Genomic DNA, 20,161 nt, shown 5'->3' on the forward strand with positions numbered 1-20,161 from the left:
GCAGTCAGCCACTTGAATAGGATCAAAGGAGGACGAAAGCTTCAGCAGCACCAGTATTTTCACTAGAGAATATCCTTTGTTTTAATGCAGGCTGAGAATCATGCGGTCAGTTCTTGGGAGTCTTAAGGAAGCATGACTGCCACACTGCCATTTATTTTATGTCATTAAAAAGCAACTCCTAATAATAGCTAACATTTATATTCCTTTCTTTTAAGTTATGTGCTTCATTGGCATAACACTTTCAACATCCCTGAGACGTAGGACGGTGTAATCCCTAAAAACTGCAAATTGAGACAATAGCTTGCATAAAGCTACCTTGGTGACTGAAATTCCCGACTAAAATTTGAACCAGGGAATTTTTTTATTCATAGCTGTGCCTATTAACCTGCTCTTGCCTTCATTCTGAAATTCAGGAAAGAACCTGCATGGTGACTGCGATAAATATGTTAACTGTTCTGAGATACACAGTATTCTGTCTTGATAAGGCTAGATTAGATTTTCTTCAGACCTGTTTTAGCCCTTGAATTCTGCCATTTGTATAACTTCTACAAATGAGTCAAAAACCCACTGTGATAAAATGTCTTAAACTTGCAGAGCACTGTGGACACATGTCTCATGTGGAATAGTAAAGATTTGCACGGGCCCTTCAGTTCCATAAATGCATGCGTACGTGTGTGTGTGTGTGTGTGTGTGTGTGTGTGTGTGTATACCCTTGTTTGAAAGTTTGAAGCTGATTGTCACTTGTCAATATAAATTTTAGTTCAGCAGGAGTTGATCCGGCTGTGGTTTGCAGAGCAGCATGCAAAATGTGCTGAAAGAGGGACATTATGCTGTGTTGCCCTGAAAAATTGACATTATGCCATAAATATCCTAGGTGTGGTATCTACTGTTGAGGAAAACAATTTACCTACCAATAAGTGTTCCTTATTGGTATGCGGGTGGCGCTGTGGGTTAAACCACAGAGCCTAGGGCTTGCCGATCAGAAGGTCGGCGGTTCAAATCCCCGCGACGGGGTGAGCTCCCGTTGCTTGGTCCCTGCTCCTGCCAACCTAGCAGTTTGAAAGCACATCAAAGTGCAAGTAGATGAATAGGTACCGCTCCGGCGGGAAGGTAAACGGCGTTTCCGTGCGCTGCTCTGGTTCGCCAGAAGCGGCTTAGTCATGCTGGCCACATGACCTAGAAGCTGTACATCGGCTCCCTCGGCCAATAATGCGAGATGAGCGCCGCAACCCCAGAGTCGGTCATGACTGGACCTAATGGTAAGGGGTCACCTTTACCCCTTTACCTTTAAGTGTTCCTACGTTGCATAGTTTTCATCACATTATCATTGACCTTAGAGTTTTTTTGTTTCTGTCCTACCTTGAGAGACGTTCTTTGCTAATACTGAATCTTCTTATTCCAGGTTTAATGGTCCTTTACTGGGCCTTTAGCACACGGAAGAATAGGCACCGAGTTGCCATGAAACCTAACTTGAAGCAATGGAAACAACTCATGCTGTTTGGAATATTTGCGTGGGGTCTGCTGTTCCTGGTTATCTTCATCTATTTCACAGATAGCAACACGGCCGAAGCAGTTCCAAGCTCCTTCTCCTACACTGAGACTAAAAGGCTTTTGCCCATTCAAGGCAAGCAGAGAGCTATCATGGGAGCAATGCACGACCTGTCCTTCTCTGATACAGCTGGTGAGAACGAGCTGCTTCTCGGCAAAGATATCTCGGGTTCACTTAAATCGGGGACTGGGAGCATTAAAAAATGGGCTGACCTAGACGGTGGCTTTGAAAGTGAAGAGGAATTTTTCCCTCCCCAATTAGGAAGAAAATCAAAAAGTGCTTTCTATCAAAGGTCTGGTGATTATTTATTTGCTGCTGGTCAGCTTCAGTCACAGAGCAGTATTCAGAGAATAGGGAGATTAGTCTCAGCAGAGGGGGCGGATCAGAAGAGCAATGCCTTGCAGGATAATTGGCTCCCTCAAAAGAAGAAAAAGAAAAGACATGCAAGACACAGGAGAGGCCAGATGTTTGAAGCGTCTAATGAATGGGATGGAGTATATTCCACAATGTCGAAATATTTCCTCTACAGGCTTTGGAAAGGGAACGTCTCCTCTAAGATGCTTCTCCCTCGCCTACAGAAAGCAAGGAAAGGTTACCTGGATACTAATAAGCATAAGGTGCACTTCAAAGGGAAGCGAAACCTCAAGTTGACTTCAGAGCAGCTCCTCTGTGAGCTCAAGGCACGTGTGGATGTCAGGACCATCGATGGCAAAGAAGCTCCCTTTTCTTTCATCAGATGGGACAGGCGGGTCCCCAAAGTTCCTCTGAGCGAGCTGTACCCACGTGGGTTTGGTAGCTGTGCTGTCGTCATGTCCGCTGGTTCCATACTGAACTCTTCTCTAGGGGATGAAATAGGTGAGTGGAAGGATCCCAACAAAATGGGCAAAACCCATGTACATGTGGACCAGGACTGTCCATAATAACATAGAAAGAAAGAGAGCCCTGATAGGTCAGATCAAGGCCTATCAGCTTGTTCCCCTTGTTAGCCAATAGATGCCTCTTAGGAAGCTCACAAGCAGGCCAGGAACCCAATAGCCCTCTCACACTCATTCCCCAGAAACTGTTCTGCAGAGGCGAACTGCTTTTGAAGCTGGGAGCCACATATAGCCAGCATGATTTGTAGCCAATGATGGACTTAATCCCCCATTAATTTGACCACCGACCTTTTCAAGTCACCTGAGCTAGTGACCATCAGTGCATTTTATGGCAGTGTATTCTATAAATTAACTAGATTGTGTGCTTGGCATTTCAAGGAGATGTTAATAAAAATCCTTCACCAAAGGCTCCTGATTACAGGTAGGTAGCCATGTTGGTCTGAGTCGAAGCAAAATAAAAAAAATCCTTCAGTAGCACCTTAAAGACCAACTAAGTTTATATTTTGGTATGAGCTTTCGTGTGCATGCACACTTCTTCAGATACACTAGAAACAGAAGTGTCAGACCCTATATATATACAGAGGGTGGTGGGGGGGGGTGGGAATGGGAGATGGGCTGATGGGAGTGGTAAACCTGTAGATGGATGTTAATGGCTGCTGATGGCTGCAATTAGTCCTGGGCTGAGGTGCTAAAGAAAGCTTGATCATGCATAATGAGATAAGAATCCGATGTCTCTATTCATCCCAGGTGCTTCCATGGTTTTAAGCTTGGTAATGATTTCCAATTCAGCAAGTTCCCTTTCCAGTCTGTTCCTGAAATTTCTCTGTAATAATGTCCCAGGACATTCTATACAAGATCTCAAAGCAGCTGTTTTATATAGGGTCTGACACTTCTGTTTCTAGTGTATCTGAAGAAGTGTGCATGCACACGAAAGCTCATACCAAAATATAAACTTAGTTGGTCTTTAAGGTGCTACTGAAGGAATTTTTTTATTTTGCAAAGGCTCCTGAGTGAGCTTTGCAGTTGTGGGATTAGAATACAGGTTCTCTTATGGATTGGTAACTGGAAGAGGAAGCAGAGAGTAGGAATAAATGGGCAATTCTTGCACTGGAGGTGTATAAGAAATGGGATTTCCCCAAGGATGTGCTCTTTAACTTGTTCCTAAATGACATGGAGTTAAGAGTTGAGCAGTGAGGTGGCCAAGTTTGCAGAGTATTAGGAGGGGGCAGGCATTAACGACAAACAAGGTTCATTGCGAGCAAGTGTAAAATAATGCAAGGAATTCTAAATCCGCCATGCTGATCATACTATACCTAGATAGGATCAGGGCCACCTAGTGCTTGAAGGTGGGAACTTTAGTTGCTTTTAGCTGGTGGTATTTTTTACATTTATGCACGTGGGATCGGAACCGGTGTTGACTGTCCAGGAATGAGACTTTTGGGTTGCAATGGATAACTCACTGAAAATGTATGTGTTGATGTGTGTGGCATCTGTGAAAAGAGTAAATTTTCATGTTAAAGATTGGGAAAGGCATTAAAAATTAATCTGCCCCATCATAATGCTGTTAGATAAATCTGTGGTACCAGTATGGCTGCACTTGGAAAGCTTCATACAGTTCTGGTTGCCACACCTCAAAAGTATATTTTAGAGCTAGGAAAAGTACAAAGAAGGGCAACCCAATTGATTAAGGGTTTGAGCAACTAGTGGTGTTGGTTTTTAGAAATTTTGCGTATGCAAATTAGAGTAATTTGCATAAGGAAATGTTCTGATGCCCTACAGAATAATCTAATTTAGTACTTTTATTTTACTTTTATTTAATAGACAAAATCAAAACTGCCAAACGTGCCTAATGGTTTATTTGCAGTTAGCATCTATTCATTGTTACTTTAAGAAATGGAAAAATTTCCACAGGTTTTTATTTTTTAAAAAAATTATGAAACCATCTCATTGGTAGAACCTTTTCCCATGTGAAACCTTTACAATATTTGAGACTTTTTAGTTTAGAAGTGGTAAGTAAGGGTGGACTACTGATAGAGCTATAAAAAGTTATGCTGAGAGTGTGGATAGAGATAAGTTTTCTCTCTCACATATCCATCATACTAAATCCCAGGGGTCATCAAATAAAGATGAAGCCAAGCTCACTGGTGTGATTTAAATTGAGTGTGACGCTGCAGTATTTTGGTCAAAAAGCCACAGTTCCATAAAGAAGGTAAAGGTAAAGGACCCCTGGATAGTTACTGTAAGTCCAGTCAAATTCTTTTGAACTGCTAGTTTAAGAGGCTCAGTGGTTTAGACCACTGCACCACCCATGTCCCTATGCAACAGACACTGCTGTGTGAAATGAACGGTAGAAAATGGGACAGGAGAGCTAGCATTATAGTCAGGAACACTTACGTAATAAACGCTGTATCTGAATGCACCCCTAATCAAGACGCCTGTGTTCTGTCCTGTTAGATGTAGACTGTGGAGGTTTGCTCCAAATTGTGGAGTGAGCTAGAATCCTCCCTAATCCCTAGTACAGTCATACCTCGGGTTACAGACTCTTCACGTTGCACGTTTCCGGAAGTACTGGAACGGGTTACTTCTGGGTTTCGGCACTCGCGCATGCGCAGAAACACCGAATTGTGACCCGCGCGTGCGCAGATGCGGCGCTGCGGGTTGCGAACGTGCCTCCCGCATGGATCACGTTCACAACCCGAGCGCCCACTGTAAAGGCTAAGGAGGAAAAGGGAAGACATGTTTGGTCACTTCAGTTCCTGAACACCAAAACAATGTTCTTCCCACAGATTCTTTAAAATGAACTCTGGGTTAATTCTCTATAGCCACTCATATTTTCATATCCAGATAGGTTTCCCTTTAAATCTCTTACGATGAAGTAGAATTACTCTCATTATCCAACTACTTTAATAGGCTTCCTGCTCAGAACAGGTGCAAATGCTGTCCTGGCACCAGAAGTCAAGGTAGCTTCCAGTTTCAAAGGATAATCCCACTACCGGTAGTTTGAAAACCTCTGAGGTGTGAGAACTCCACAGGTTCTCTCGCCTGCCTTTTCCTCACTGATAATGAAGCAAACTATTTCCTTTTCCTGGTTTGTATTTTCAAGTGCAGTTGTCCGTCCTCCGTTTCTACCAAACTGCAAGCACAGTATCAAAGATTGTTTGTTTGTTTTAAGGGTTTTTGGAAGGCACGTTGACCTTTACCTTGCGAAAAGGCCGAGATGCCTCCAAATCAGTGACCTGTTGACGCCATAAGAAGTAACATTTTTGTCTCCCACATATCCAGTTTTAGGGGTCACTCAGGGTGCCTGTACATTGTAGTCGTGGAGCTCTGCAGTTGCCCACCCACAGTACTTCCAAGCCACCTCTCCCTCTCCCTAGATGACCCAGTTTTGCTTACTAAGAAAATAATGTTCCTCTAGGTGACCTTCTTGTCGAGTATTCATCATTTGCTTGCACAAAGCTTTTTCAAAGGTTAAACAATGCCTGCTCTTTCTTGATAATTTATTCTGATTTGCATGAAAAGAGGTTATGAGTATTCCCATCAATCGGTCATTTATTCCACTCTTTTTCAGTAATTCTCCCCATCGTGTTCCCAACAGCAAAAAGCCAGTTTACTGTTATTGCTGTTGTTTAAAAAAAATGTGTGGGTTTTTTTTTTTTTTGGAGTGCCGGAGCCCTTTAATTGCACAAATTTAATTTTCCAGTGTGCAGCTGAATCCCTTCTGCAAAATATTGACAATCTGGAGGCAACCTTGTTACATTTTTAACGCTTATTTGCATGCATAACCAGACTAAATGACAGATTCCCCCTTCCCACCTTTTCACAGATTCCCCCTTCCCACCTTTTCACAGCTTGCATGTGGAACAGTGAGTCATACGTAGCCATGCTAATGATTGAGAGGTATGGCGCCTCAGGGTGATGCCTAGCCTTGATTGATTGATTTAACCCAGAATAAAAGAGTGTGATTCAAAGTGTTTATCCTGGGCTCGTTCTTGTGTCTTACTGCTCCTATTTCACTAAATCCCACGGACCAGCGACGTTCTGCCCCTGCCCCATTCTCTTCCCCTCTCTTCATGTAGGAGCCTGGATCTGTTGCTAGGGGAATTCTGGAGGGAGGGAGGGAGAGCCTATTGCAGTGAGATGCTCCACAACGACTGCCCTGCCACATTTGCCATAAGCAAAACGGGTGTAAATGTGAAGCCGTTATGACTCTGCCAACAATTTATAAGGCATTATGAGAATGCGAGCTGTCATGTTCACCTCGTGGCAGCCTGACTTGTGTTCTGCTTTCTTGTTCTGTTCTAGAAGAGCCTTGGCTTTCATTCGTTCAACAAAAGAAATATTCGTGGTTATTGTCAACCACCACCACCACCACCCCCAGTCAAGATGTGTTTTAAAAATTCCAGAGAATGGGTCACTCAGTACCCTCTCTTATTGCTTTGTTTATGTGCCTCCAGGTTGTTGGTGATGATCGCAGTAGTAGTAGTAGTAGTAGTAGTAGTAGTAGTAAAGGTAAAGGTACCCCTGACTCTGGGGTTGTGGCGCTCATCTCACTCTATAGGCTGAGGAGCCGGTGTTTGCCTGCAGACAACTTCTGGGTCATGTGGCCAGTATGACTAAGCTGTTTCTGGCGAACCAGAGCAGTGCACGGAAACGCCGTTTACCTTCCCGCCAGAGCGGTACCTATTTATCTACTTGCACTTTGACGTGCTTTCGAACTGCTAGGTTGGCAGGAGCAGGGACCGAGCAATGGGAGCTCACCCCATCGCGGGGATTCGAACGGCTGACCTTCTGATAGGCAAGCCCTAGGCTCAGTGGTTTAACCCACAGCGCCACCCGCATCCCTATAGTAGTAGTAGTAATACGTAGCATTTATGTGGTATATTTCAAGAGCTCAAAGCACATTTTTCTTGCACATTCATCTCAACAGTCTTGGGTTATAGTGTTTGCCTGTAATTCCTCTGAGGGAATCACAAGGCACACAGCACCTGTTTGTTCCACCGCAGCTCCCTCTTGCCACACTTCTGTTTCTTTCATAGACTTGCCACTCTTTCCCTTCCTTTGCTGACCCTGGTGATGATCCCTGGGGACTTCCTACTTTGGGGAGTGAGCTGCTGTCGCTGCAAACTCTATCCCATTCCCTAGCTATTGGGGATAGAGAGCAGTAGAAAAAGGGGGGAGAGACCAGCTCTTCTTGTCCCACCTGCACACAAGCTTCCTTTAATTCTTTTTATGTTCTTATTTATTGAATCTTCTGTTTCAGTCAAACTGAAATAAGACACCCTGCTTCACACCTGGGGGTGTTCTTTCCCTGGCATTGAACTCTGTTAAAGGCTCCTGCTGGTCTAAATGGAGAATGCAAAAGGGGGATTTGAGCTAGCCTACTGTACGAAGTTAGGGACACAGGTGGCGCTGTGGGTTAAACCACTGAACCTAGGGCTTGCTGATCAGAAGGTTGGCAGTTCAAATCCCCACGACGGGGTGAGCTCCCGTTGCTCGGTCCTAGCTCCTGCCAACCTAGCAGTTCGAAAGCACATCAAAGTGCAAGTAGATGAATAAGGTACCACTACAGCGGGAAGGTAAACAGTGTTTCCGTGTGCTGCTCTGGTTCGCCAGAAGCGGCTTAGTCATGCTGGCCACATGACCTGGAAGCTGTATGCCGGCTCCCTCGGCCAATAGAGCGAGATGAGCGCCGCAATCCCAGAGTCAGTCACGACTGGACCAAATGGTCAGGGGTCCCTTTACCTTTACTGTACGAAGCTAGCATTTGCATTTGTTGCTCCACCCACTATCACCTTTGGCTCCACCCACCCATTATCTTGCCCTTGGCAAAAATTTCCAGAAGAAAATGTGGCCCTCAGGCTGCATAAGGGCTCACCCTTGAATGAAGCCTGTCAGTTAACCATGAAGTTGTTGTGCATTGTGCAGAGTAGTATCTAGGGCATCTAGACCGCTGGCAGTGGGAAACACCAGGATGAACTGGAATTATTGGGCGTACAGTGGTACCTCTACTTACAAGCACCTCTGGTTATGTATCCTTCGTGATACGCACATGGGAAACCCAGAAGTATTTTTCTGGGTTTCGTTGCATACGCAAAAGCGCTCTACTGCGACATGCGCAGAGCAGGCACCTCTGGTTGCAAAAACCTCGGGATCCGACCGAAGCTCTGGAACGGATCGCATCCGCAACCAGAGGTACCACTGTATTTTCACACTACCTAGAAACCTGAATGTCATTAAAAAAACCAATAATCTGAAAGTGGATCCTCCCTCCCTACACTTGGAGGTCGAAAAACAGAATGCGAACTATGGTAGTAGTTGCCAGACTCTTATCAGTGGAAAGAAGATAAAAGTCTGGGGTTATCAGACAATGCCACTTGGTAAGCATTAAATCCCGCTTTAATACTTCCTTCCCTGGTTGATAGGGACTGTTCTGCAGTGCGACACTCTCAGGAAGTGTGAACATAGGTCCGGGATCCAAGGATTGTAACATAAAGCAGTATTTTTTTAAAAAAAAATATATATGGGCTGAAAGTGGGCAGGGGGTCAACTGATGATGGGTCCTTGAGGTCTGCAAAGGAACACAGCCTGGTTAACTAGCAGGGCAGAGCAAACCACAACATGACAAGTCTTGGATCTCCAGTAGACTTTGGGCGCCCCCTTCTGTTTTTGTGCTAGAAATGCGATATTTAGGTTTTACTTTTGAGCGTTGAAAGTGTGGTTTTTTACAAAAAGGATATATGCAGCAGGTTTGAAATCAAACATCAGGCAAAGGCACAGCCTGCAGTATGACAGCGATCAGCTGATGGTTGGGGTCTTGTGAATCACTATGCACAGGGCTTTTGAAGACCCAACCATAAACTGATGGTCGGTGTATGTGCCAAAACCTCTTTTACCTGGCCCACACCTGACAGGTGTAGGGCAGGTGAGCTTGTCTAAAATGGCCTGCAATCAAGAGTTTTCCCCCCCATTGTTGTAGCAGAGCAATATTCCGTTTGCACTGACCACTAACCTTCAGATACTATGATCTAGAGTGCAAGGCTTTTCATGTCTAGTCAGCAGTAGGTCCATTTTGTTTCAGTGGGACTTAACTCTTGTGTAAGTTATATATAGAATTCCACCCAGAGAGACTGCACTTGATATATATATATATATATATATATATATATATATATATATATATATATATATATATATGAAATCGGCCCCATTGAATGCAGCAAGAAACTGCTCTTCATGGGCCAGGGAGAAGGACCACCCACTCAGACTGTGAATGAAAGAAATTAAACATTTTATTGATATATAATGAATGGAAAGCAATTGATGTGCTCAAAGCAGTTTGCAAAACACCAGCAATTCAAAATAGAAGAAAGTACCAGGCAATTCAAATAAGAAAAAAGAATGTGGAGTGATTGACAAAGCAAGTACTAATTAATCAATTAGTAATAAAGCGATTTCAAACATACTGATTTCTAGACCCCTTCCTTATTTTTAAACTCCCGTCTAATTTGATTCCATGGGATGTGGGTAGCGCTGTGGTCTAAACCACTGAGCTTAGGGCTTGCCGATCAGAAGGTCGGCGGTTCGAATCCCCGTGACGGGGTGAGCTCCCGTTCCTCAGTCCCAGCTCCTGCCCAACTAGCAGTTTGAAAGCACATCAAAGTGCAAGTAGATAAATAGGTACTGCTCCAGCGGGAAGGTAAACGGCGTTTACGTGCACTGCTCTGGTTTCGCCAGAAGTGGCTAAGTCATGCTGGCCACATGAACCGGAAGCTGTACGCTGGCTCCCTCGGCCAGTAAAGTGAGATGAGCGCCACAACCCCAGAGACGTCCGCAACTGGACCTAACAGTCAGAGGTCCCTTTAAGTTTTAATTTTATTCCAGAACACCACAGCATTTCCCCATAGCTCCCAATCTAGAGTGGTGTGTCTAAGGATCTTTCTAACAGGGTCAAGCAAAACATACAAAAAGTGTGGAACAACCCCTGGGAGTCCATCACGATTGGAATGAACATTTGGAAAGCAGCAAATCTGGGGTAAAACAGAACCCAATTAAAAAATGGATTGCTCCTACAACTACTGCAAGCATAAATAAACCCTGTAAGAGCAATTGGCTGGGGGGCTAAAAGAGCTTCATTTTTCATCCTCCAAGCATTTTCCTTGTAATTATCAGAGAGGGAACCAGACCTCTACATCAGTTTGGAACTGAGTCCAAAGGTGGAAATCCTCTGCTTTCTGTGCAGGCTCAGGATTCTCCAGAAAAAAATAAGAGAAGTCCTTGCTGTAGGCTTCTTGTGCTGTGCTTGATGTGGCCAGCACTGCACTTAAATTTTCAAATCCATTTTTTTAAAAAATCACCACCACCACAAAAGTAGCAGAAACTTGCCCCCACCCCTCAGTTTTCATGAGAATATTTTATGGAAAGTGGTTTAGGGGAGAGGAGATTTCATCCCAGTGTAAATAACAGCAAACCTCTCTCTCTCTCAAAAATAACGCAAACATATTTTGATTCCTTCACCTACTGTGTTCTTCACACATTCATTCCTTGTCCAAGTGCCAAGATAGCACACAGGAAATCAGTTCTCAGCAGAGGTTGCTCACAGCTTGCTTGCGAAGAGCCTGGGTTTCTTGTCGCTGATGCTACTCATTTTATTCCCTCACTTGCTCCCCTCATGTGTGCTGACTATACAGTGGTTCTTGGAGCCCAGCAGGAATGGGCCGATGCTTACTTCCAAGTAAACATGCAAATGATTGTACTACACAATGACTCTTGTCGGTTACTCACCTGAATGTCCTTCCCTCCGACTTTATAGACTCCCATGATGCCGTCTTGCGATTCAACTCTGCTCCAACAAGCGGATATGAAAAAGATGTCGGAAATAAAACAACCATGCGCATCATTAATTCTCAAGTAAGGCACTTGAACATCTGCATACTTGTATTGATTTCCGTATGTCGCAATTCCTCTTAGAACTGAATAAGAAATCCTGGGGAATTCTGCTTTGATTTTAAATAACAGGTCCCAGCTTTCATCCAGCAGTGCTTCCTAAAGATTACATACCAAGGGGAGGAGAGAGGTGATTGATTAGGTGCTATAGCTCCTATGTCTTTTGTCCTTCTCCCTTGCCTCCAGGGGGTTCCCAAACTGTGGTCCGTGGGGTACCAGTGGCCCACAAGCTTTTTATTTAGGTGGTTGCTGGTGTGTTTGGATTTGTGGTTTTAGACGGAGTATCCATCGTATTAAATATTCTCATCAATTTTTATTTTCATTGTTTCTTTTATTATATTTCATTTTATTGTGTTGCAGTGTGAATTATATGGGGTTCAAATAGCAATACAATAAACCACACTAGATAAGAAATATAAGGTAAAGGTAAAGGGACCCCTGACTTCTGGGGTTGCGGCGCTCATCTAGCATTATTGGCCGAAGGAGCCGGCGTACAGCTTCCAGGTCATGTGGCCAGCATGACAAAGCTGCTTCTGGCAAACCAGAGCAGCGCACGGAAACGCCGTTTACCTTCCCGCTTGGAGCGGTACCTATTTATCTACTTGCACTTTGACGGGCTTTCAAACTGCTAGGTTGGCAGGAGCTGGGACCAAGCAACGGGAGCTCACCCCGTCACGGGGATTCGAACCGCCGACCTTCTTATCAGCAAGCCCTAGGCTCAGTGGTTTAACCCACAGCGCCACCCACGTCCCGATAAGAAATATAAGAAGCAATAAAAATACAATGAAATAAGAAATATAAGGAGCAATAAAAATACAATGAGATATCATAGAATATCTTGCTAGTTCTGCTGGCAGTGCATGACTCTCTTCATCTCAGGGTAGTCGTGGGTTCGAGCCCCACGTTGGGCAAAAGATTCTTTCCTTGCAGGGGGTTTGGACTCAATGACCTTCATGATCCAACTCTATGATCCTGTTATTGCAATTGCTACAACAGGGAGACAAATTAAGTGGTCCGCCAAGACCCTCGGAAATGTTCAAGTGGCCTGTTGAGAAAAACATTTGCAAACTCTTGGTTTAAGCTTCTCCCAATTCTTTTTTTGTAGTTTTATACGAAACAATCTTTATTTATTAGGCTTCTTACTCGTCCTTCCCAGGGCAGGTCACAGCTACCTAAAAATGCAACATTAATATAAGCTGAAACAGTCTACAGACTACAAAAGAGCTGCAGTAATGTTGCAGTTATGGTGATAACATGTTCAACTGAGGTGGTTGATAGTGCAAAACAACAACAACAACAACAACAAAATAAGCAAGGCGTGGGAGGTGGAAACAATATAGATGCAGTGTTTGACAAAGTTGCATGACTATATACTGAAGGAAACAAAGACACACACACACAATCTGTCCATCTATATACATGTATATACAGTGGTACCTCGGTTGTCGAACATAATCCGTTCCAGTTACAGGTAGGTAGCCGTGTTGGTCTGAGTCGAAGCAAAATAAAAAAATTCCTTCAGTAGCACCTTAAAGACCAACTAAGTTTATATTTTGGTATGAGCTTTCGTGTGCATGCACACTTCTTCAGATATCTGAAGAAGTGTGCATGCACACGAAAGCTCATACCAAAATATAAACTTAGTTGGTCTTTAAGGTGCTACTGAAGGAATTTTTTTATTTTATACCCTGTTTCTCATATTTTAAGACATACCCATAAAATAAGCCATAGCAGGATTTTTAAGCATTCAAGGAATATAAGCCATACCCCGAAAATAAGACATAGTGATAGGCACAGCAGCAATGCCGGCTGCGGCAGGAGGAGGAGGAAAAAAATAAGACATCCCTTGAAAATAAGCCATAGTATGTTTTTTTGAGGAAAAAATAAATATAAGACATGTCTTATAATATGAGAAACACGGTAATCCGTTCCGGAAGACCATTCGACTTCTGAAACGTTTGACAACCGAGGTGCTTACTGCAAAGTCAATGGGGAAAATTGCGGGGGGGGGGGGAGGAACAGCAGCGTAAGCTGTTAGACTTCCGAGGCAATTACTTCTGGGTTTTCGGCGTTCGAAAACTGAAATGTTCAGCTTCCAAGACACTTGAAAACCAAGGTACCACTTCGTGTGTGTGTGTGTGTGTGTGTGTGTGTGTGTGTGCGTGCAGTGCCCTCTTGTGGTGGACACATTGTATGTTTACTTTTCAAAACGAAGGTTTATTTGTAAGGACAGTATTTTGATTTTTCGTTTCCTTATCTTTGAATTAAGGATAGTAACAACCTCTGTATCACAGTCTGTCAATCCAATAATTCTTTTACATGGGGTTGGTGCATAATGTGCACAGCAGAACACATGTCCCATGCCTACCACTCTATGTCATCACGAAAATATAGCCAAAGGCATTTGGGCAAATTTAACGAAACCCACCTGATCAGAAATTGCTTCCCTCTTCTCTTCTCCTGACCCCCTCAGCAATATATCACAGCTTCAATAGCCTACATATAGTAGGGGTGTTTAAAATGAGTGTCGTCGTAGCATCCTCTTTTTTCAAAATATGGCAACCCTACACTGCAGGGATGGAGAATTTTAGACCCAGGGCTGAATGTGGCCCTCTAGGCTCCTCTGTCCAGTCTTCAGAACTTCCCCCAAGTTATACCCCCCCAACCCCCCCCAAAAAAAGGCTGAGGGTTTTTTAAGGGGGGTTAGTATGTTGAAAGGTAATGCCATCTCTTGCTCTTATGAGGATTTTTCATAATCATTTGGAAATGTTTTAAATATGTGGGTTTGTGTGTGTGTGTGTTGTATTTTGCAGATTCTTACCAATCCTAAGCACCAGTTCACTGACAACCCCTTATATAAAGATGTTACTCTAGTCGCTTGGGACCCTGCGCCCTATTCTGCAGATCTGACTGAGGTAAGTCAGCAGCCAGGATGAGTTCCGCACCCATTGCAACCTCCTCATTTAAAAGCAACTAGGTTCAACAATGCCCTTTTTCGAACTGTGAGAGTGTTTCCAGGTCACAATTTCCCATCACAGGAAGCCTAAAACTAGGGATTACTACTGAGGAGAGGCTGCTATGCTACTGTTTAGTGCTGCTCTCACTGATATAATAATAATAATAATAATAATAATAATAATAATAATAATAATTTATTTATTTATTTATTTATTTATTTATTATTTATACCCCACCCATCTGGCTGGGTTTCCCCAGCCACTCTGGGCGGCTTCCAACAGAAAAATAAAACACAATAATCTATTAAACATTAAAAGCCTCCCTGAACAGGGCTGCTTTCAGATGTCTTCTAAAAGTCTGGTAGTTGTTTTCCTCTTTGACATCTGTTGGGAGGGTGTTCCACAGGGCAGGTGCCACCACCGAGAAGGCCCTCTGCCTAGTTCCCTGTCCTGACTTGGGCCAGGACAATAAATCTAAAAATGGTTTTGCTCCCGAACTGAAGCAAACCAAATTCCTACCCCATGTCTAGATGAGAGATACATTACCATGAAATCCACCCTAATCAGAGCACATTAAGTATTTGAACAAGCTTGCGTTTTAGGAGCTTAACTATGGAACAAGCAGTAAAGAATGGGAAATAACCTAATAAACGGGCTCAACCTATCTTGCCTTATTTTTCCACCTGCAATCTTGACTAGCAGATAATTCCTGCTTCTTTTTAATCGGCTCCCTTATCACAACAGATGTTCCCTGCCTGTCAGTCCCTCTCTCACCATTTCCATCTAACTCTCCTGCTGCCCATTCTATTCTTCTCCACAGCTTTCTAGATATAATATGCTGGCTGATATTATACATGCCAGCAGCAGAATGTATTTCTATAATTTCTGCAGTTTACAGGGGAGCAGAGAGTAACACCCACCCACAGCCACAGAGACAGAGAGAGTGTGTTTAAAATTTATTGTGGAATTTTAAAAATTGCTAACTTTATTATGAATATTTCATCTCTTGACACTAGAGGGAGCCGTCTTACTGCACAGAACACAGGAAACTGCCTTATAGCTGCCCAGGGTGGCTAGGGAAACCCAAACAGATGGGTGGGATATAATTAACAATATTATTATTATTATTATTATTATTATTATTATTATTATTATTATTCTGAGTCAGATCATTGGTCTATCTAGCTCAGCATTGCCTGCACTGACCGGCAGCATCTCTCCAGGGTTTCAGGCAGGGGACATTCCTTGGCCTGGCTGGAGACGTTGGGGGCCTTTGGCATGCAAAACAGATGATCTACCACTTGAGCTACGTGACCAGTGTCTGCAAGTTTTTCCTGTTACTATGGCCTTGCACAACCTTCCTTCCTTGTAGCACCTTCAAGTCCTCCCACCTCCCTGTCCCCACATCACCTGGTGCTTGTTAACTCAGTCATCCTGATCTAAGTGCCTGACCACCTGTGATTATTTTCCTTCCCTTCTCTCTACCAAAATTAATTTCTGTAGCTCAAGTGCTGCCGCCGGCATAACCTTATGAAAATTTAAGTTTGCAGGGGTTTAAATAATGCAAACAACTTGCGGGAGTTGTAAACATGCAAAGAAATCTGGAGTAACTGTGTTGCACTTGGGCTTTTTTCTTTTTGTAGAATTATGGAAAGCAAAAGGGAGGTCCTGCCCTAGCTGGGAGTAAAATGCTGCAGCACAATTCCTGTACGTAGCATCCCACTACCTGCAATCCTACTACCCCCCTGTGCAAATTAATCGAAACAAACAATGTAGTTTATTGTACAAAACTCACATCTACATGTACAAAACTCACATATACGTACATTAGTAATGGATACGACCTCTGCTATTTTTAAGCAGCATTTGAACACGGTTTTGGCATGGAGTCTACTAGTTTCGAACAGTCACTGTCGATTTTCGGATCTCTGTACCTCACTTGAATCAGCGCCTGAATGAGCTTCTCCATAGTCGTACAGTCTACAGCATGGAGGCGACTTTTGCATATAGCCCACAAATTCTCAATGGGATTTACGTCCGGGGAATTCCCTGGCCCGGCAAGTACCTGTGTTTGCTGCTCTGGCATGAATTTCCTCACCACTTTCGGTGTGTGACAGGGGGCTAGGTCCTCCTGCAATATCCCAGTACCGTCAGAATACCTCTTTTCCAGCTCTGGAATAACTCTCTTTCGTAGATCCTCAATATATTGCGGCGAGCGCATCATTCCTTCTATTGGCTGCAGGCTTCCGACACCATAATGATCAACTGACTTTTCATGTTTGTTTCGAGTACAGGATTACGAGTTAAGATAGAAAACATGCTTTGTTTCAATTAATTTGCACAAGGCTGTATATCGTCTTCGATCCAATGTGCTCAGCATAGCTCTTGTGACATCCAGCAGAAAGACCTGTACCCAGAGCATGGACTAAGCACGGTACAGTCCTGCCCACAACTGATGTAAACCCACCCTAGAGAGTTAACTCCCTTTTACCTGCCGTCGCATAGCAGGGACACACATTGGCTAGGTTGCACCCTATAGCAGAATGTTCTCATTCCAAGAGCTGCCCGATGGTTCTCCCAGCTTGTTTACCATGGGAAAGCATCACATAAGATTTGGAGTTTTGTCCGCTGAGCTCCAATTCTTCCCAGAGAAGAGGTTGGTAACTTGGGGCCTTGTGGGTGTTGTTGAACTGCAACTCCCATCGCCTCCAGCTCCTGGATATGCTAACAAGGGCTGATGGGAGTTGGAGTTCAACAACATCTGGAGGAATGCAGGTTGGCTTCACCTACCTTAGGGGCAAAGCCCAGTTCTTTGTCATCTAAAAGTCAATTGTAGATCACGCCCAGATGTTTGTTGGGATTGATTGGCAGGCATTGAAAACTATCAGTTCTGCTACTCTATCCAAACGTCAGGGCACCCTAACACATGCTAGTAAGAGTTGCAGAAATCCATATCCACTTCCTTCTATGCCTTGAAGGTGTGTTTTTATATCCACAGGGAGCTGGCAAATGTGATGCTTTAGATGCAGGTTGGTATATGTCCAGCACTCCCTAGAAAATGTCTGGTTTTCTTGTTTGTTTTTTGTTTTCTCCTACCAGTGGTTTAAGCACCCAGACTACAACTTGTTTACTCCCTATGCACTGCATCGCAGGAGGAATCCTAAACAGCCATTTTACATTCTCCACCCCAAATTTATATGGCAGCTCTGGGATATCATTCAGGAGAACACCAAGGAAAAGATACAACCCAACCCTCCTTCTTCAGGTTTCATTGGTAGGTGTGCTTATTGGTAGATATTTTCATTAGCTGTGTCTGTAGAGTATATGCTGAAGTTTAGTGCATGTGCGGCTTAACTGTGGTGGTAATGAAATTTAATTTGGAGATGGATGGAAGGCATGCCGTTTAACAAATAAGTACCATATATACTATTAAATGTGCTGCTCTGGTTTGCCAGAAGTGGCTTTGTCATGCTGGCCACATGACCTGGAAGCTATACGCCGGCTCCCTCGGCCAATAATGCGAGATGAGCGCGCAACCCCAGAGTCGGTCACAACTGGACCTAATGGTCAGGGGTCCCTTTACCTTTATACTATTAAATGCACATGTCTTATGAACTGTCCAGGATTGTGTATCTGCAGGACTTGGGAGAAACAAAGCTTTGTCTAAAACCATTTATGACTAAAGTATACTCAAAAATTTATATAAGCAGTAGACACAGAAGGCATCATTTTAGCCAAGTCAACGTCTACTACTATAACCAATATTCCAGCAGCAGGTTCTTTGTGGAGCTGGAGTTACAAAACAGTGTTCATTTTATGACCTGTGCCGTACCGATGCCTTGAAAATGTCTCATATATTCGGAATGTGAAACACTGGCCAGAGCGAACTGTGCATTGTCCTAAATCGCGCAGGTATGGCTAGGACTTGCTTGGGTTCAGTTGCGCGTAATTGCAGGTATGAATGGAATGTGTTGGCACAGCAAGGTGAAAATGTGACTTGTGACCTCATCTGACATCGGGGCCACTACAGTGATAGGTGCAACAAAAGACCAACAGGACACTTTGAATATACAAGCCATATTCAGAGGAACAAAAAGCAAATCTATGATAAGAACACATGGCTTTTACACACTTGCTTTTCCTATCTCTTGGCTCTGAACTGCAGATTCTTTTTTAAACTCTCTGGCCCTGATCCAAATTCTACATGGTAGAGCAGCGCACCAGTAGCTCCAATCAGATATCGCTGTTAAGCCTAGAGGAACTAAACCTAGCTGTTCCCCCACCCGAAACAGTTGAGTGGTACTGTAATATTTGGAATATCTTAACTGGGGCAGCTGTATCGGATAGGAGAAGCGAGCATACAACTGTTATATCTGCCCCTGATGCAGATCCCTAGGTGGATGGAGAATTGAGTATAAAAGGGAGATAGACGCAGGAATCAGACTTAACGTAAAAAAAAAGGGTAAAAACTGAAAGCAAACATTTGATGCTTGTGTCACCACTGAATATGAAACATACACCACATCAATAACCAGATAACCATGCAATGCGCTTGAAAGTGGAAATTGTATAACTGTTTATTTGAGAGATGAGTGTAGAGGGCAGAGGCATACATCAGCATCTGATGCTATCAGTCAGCATAAATGTTTAACGGATGGATTTTTCAGTGTGACTATACATCACCCAATCTCACAGAAGATTGTTGATTCAAGGTAATGCTGACAGACTGGAATAACTGATGTTGTGGATGCCAAGGGATGTAAATTTGAGAAGATCCTCCTGGATTATTTGCAATACTAAAACCTTACATTCGTGAATGAATATTCTCGGCGGCAAATTTCGGCATAAATGAATGAAATAAATGGGGACTTGTCGTAATGTGACAGACCTTTATTTTCAATTTTACACAACACACACACACACGGGGAAGGATGTTAAAACTGACCTATTTTCAAGTGAGCTTGAAACTGCCTTTTTGTTAAAAGGGGTGGATGAAATAAAAATAAAAGTCCAGCCCATGTCCTAATTCACTGGATAGCTCAGGCTCATTCACAACCGTGGTCTAGATAGCAAAACTCCATTTGAATTGCAAGGCATGTGACGCTGAGTGGACACCGTGCTTATTTCTAGTCAGGACCAGAAATGCTAATACAGTGGTACCTCAGGTTGAGAACTTGATTCATTCTGGAGGTCTGTTCTTAACCTGAAACTGTTCTTAACCTGGCAGGTACCACTTTAGCTAATGGAGCCTCCCGCTGCCGCCAGAGCACGATTTCTGTTCTCATCCTGAAGCAAAGTTCTTAGCGGAGTCTGTAACCTAAAGCGTCTGTAACCCAAGGTACCACTGTACCCACATCCTGGACTTGAAAAGTGAAAGCAGGTCATAGCTGCCAATGCTGGAAACATTGGGATTGTGGGAGCTGGCCACATCTCTTACTATAAAACAGGGATAGGTTTTTGAGGAGAAGCTTTTCAGATGGCTAGGAGGTGACAAGTAAAAATGAGGAACGATATGCCCCTCTGCACTCTTTACTTGTTTGTGCACATGCCCAGAGTGTGTGAAGTGTGTAGAGCCAGAGGAGGACTTATGTATCACCAGATGTCCAAGTTACATCCCGCACAGATGCGCTCTCATAAAGCCATGGAGCTCATTCGCAAAGTCTCACTGTGTGAAACACTCCAAAACGCTTCCGCTTCCCCATCTAATTTTTTTTTAAGCACTGATGAGGAAGACTCATTTTCCAGCAACACGCTCCATACCCTATTCCCTTCTCCATTTTACTCCCATGCGTCATTGATCCAGATTTGCTCAAGTGTACTGTACATCTTTTTGT

General features: G+C 43.6%; 1 protein-coding gene across 1 annotated transcript; it reads left to right on the forward strand.

Annotated features, from left to right (window-relative positions):
- Window positions 1-1,026: 1,026 nt before the first annotated feature.
- Window positions 1,027-20,120, forward strand: ST6GAL2 (ST6 beta-galactoside alpha-2,6-sialyltransferase 2). The gene is made up of 4 exons (XM_088667580.1): window positions 1,027-2,404; window positions 11,237-11,334; window positions 14,184-14,285; window positions 17,427-20,120. Exons 1-4 carry the CDS (start codon window positions 1,408-1,410, stop codon window positions 17,619-17,621), a joined length of 1,392 nt encoding a protein of 463 aa, XP_088523706.1. The 5' UTR covers window positions 1,027-1,407; the 3' UTR covers window positions 17,622-20,120.
- Window positions 20,121-20,161: the final 41 nt, after the last annotated feature.

This window comes from Zootoca vivipara, chromosome 4, assembly GCF_965207765.1.
Source record: "Zootoca vivipara chromosome 4, rZooViv2.hap1.1, whole genome shotgun sequence".
Lineage (NCBI taxonomy): Eukaryota > Metazoa > Chordata > Lepidosauria > Squamata > Lacertidae > Zootoca > Zootoca vivipara.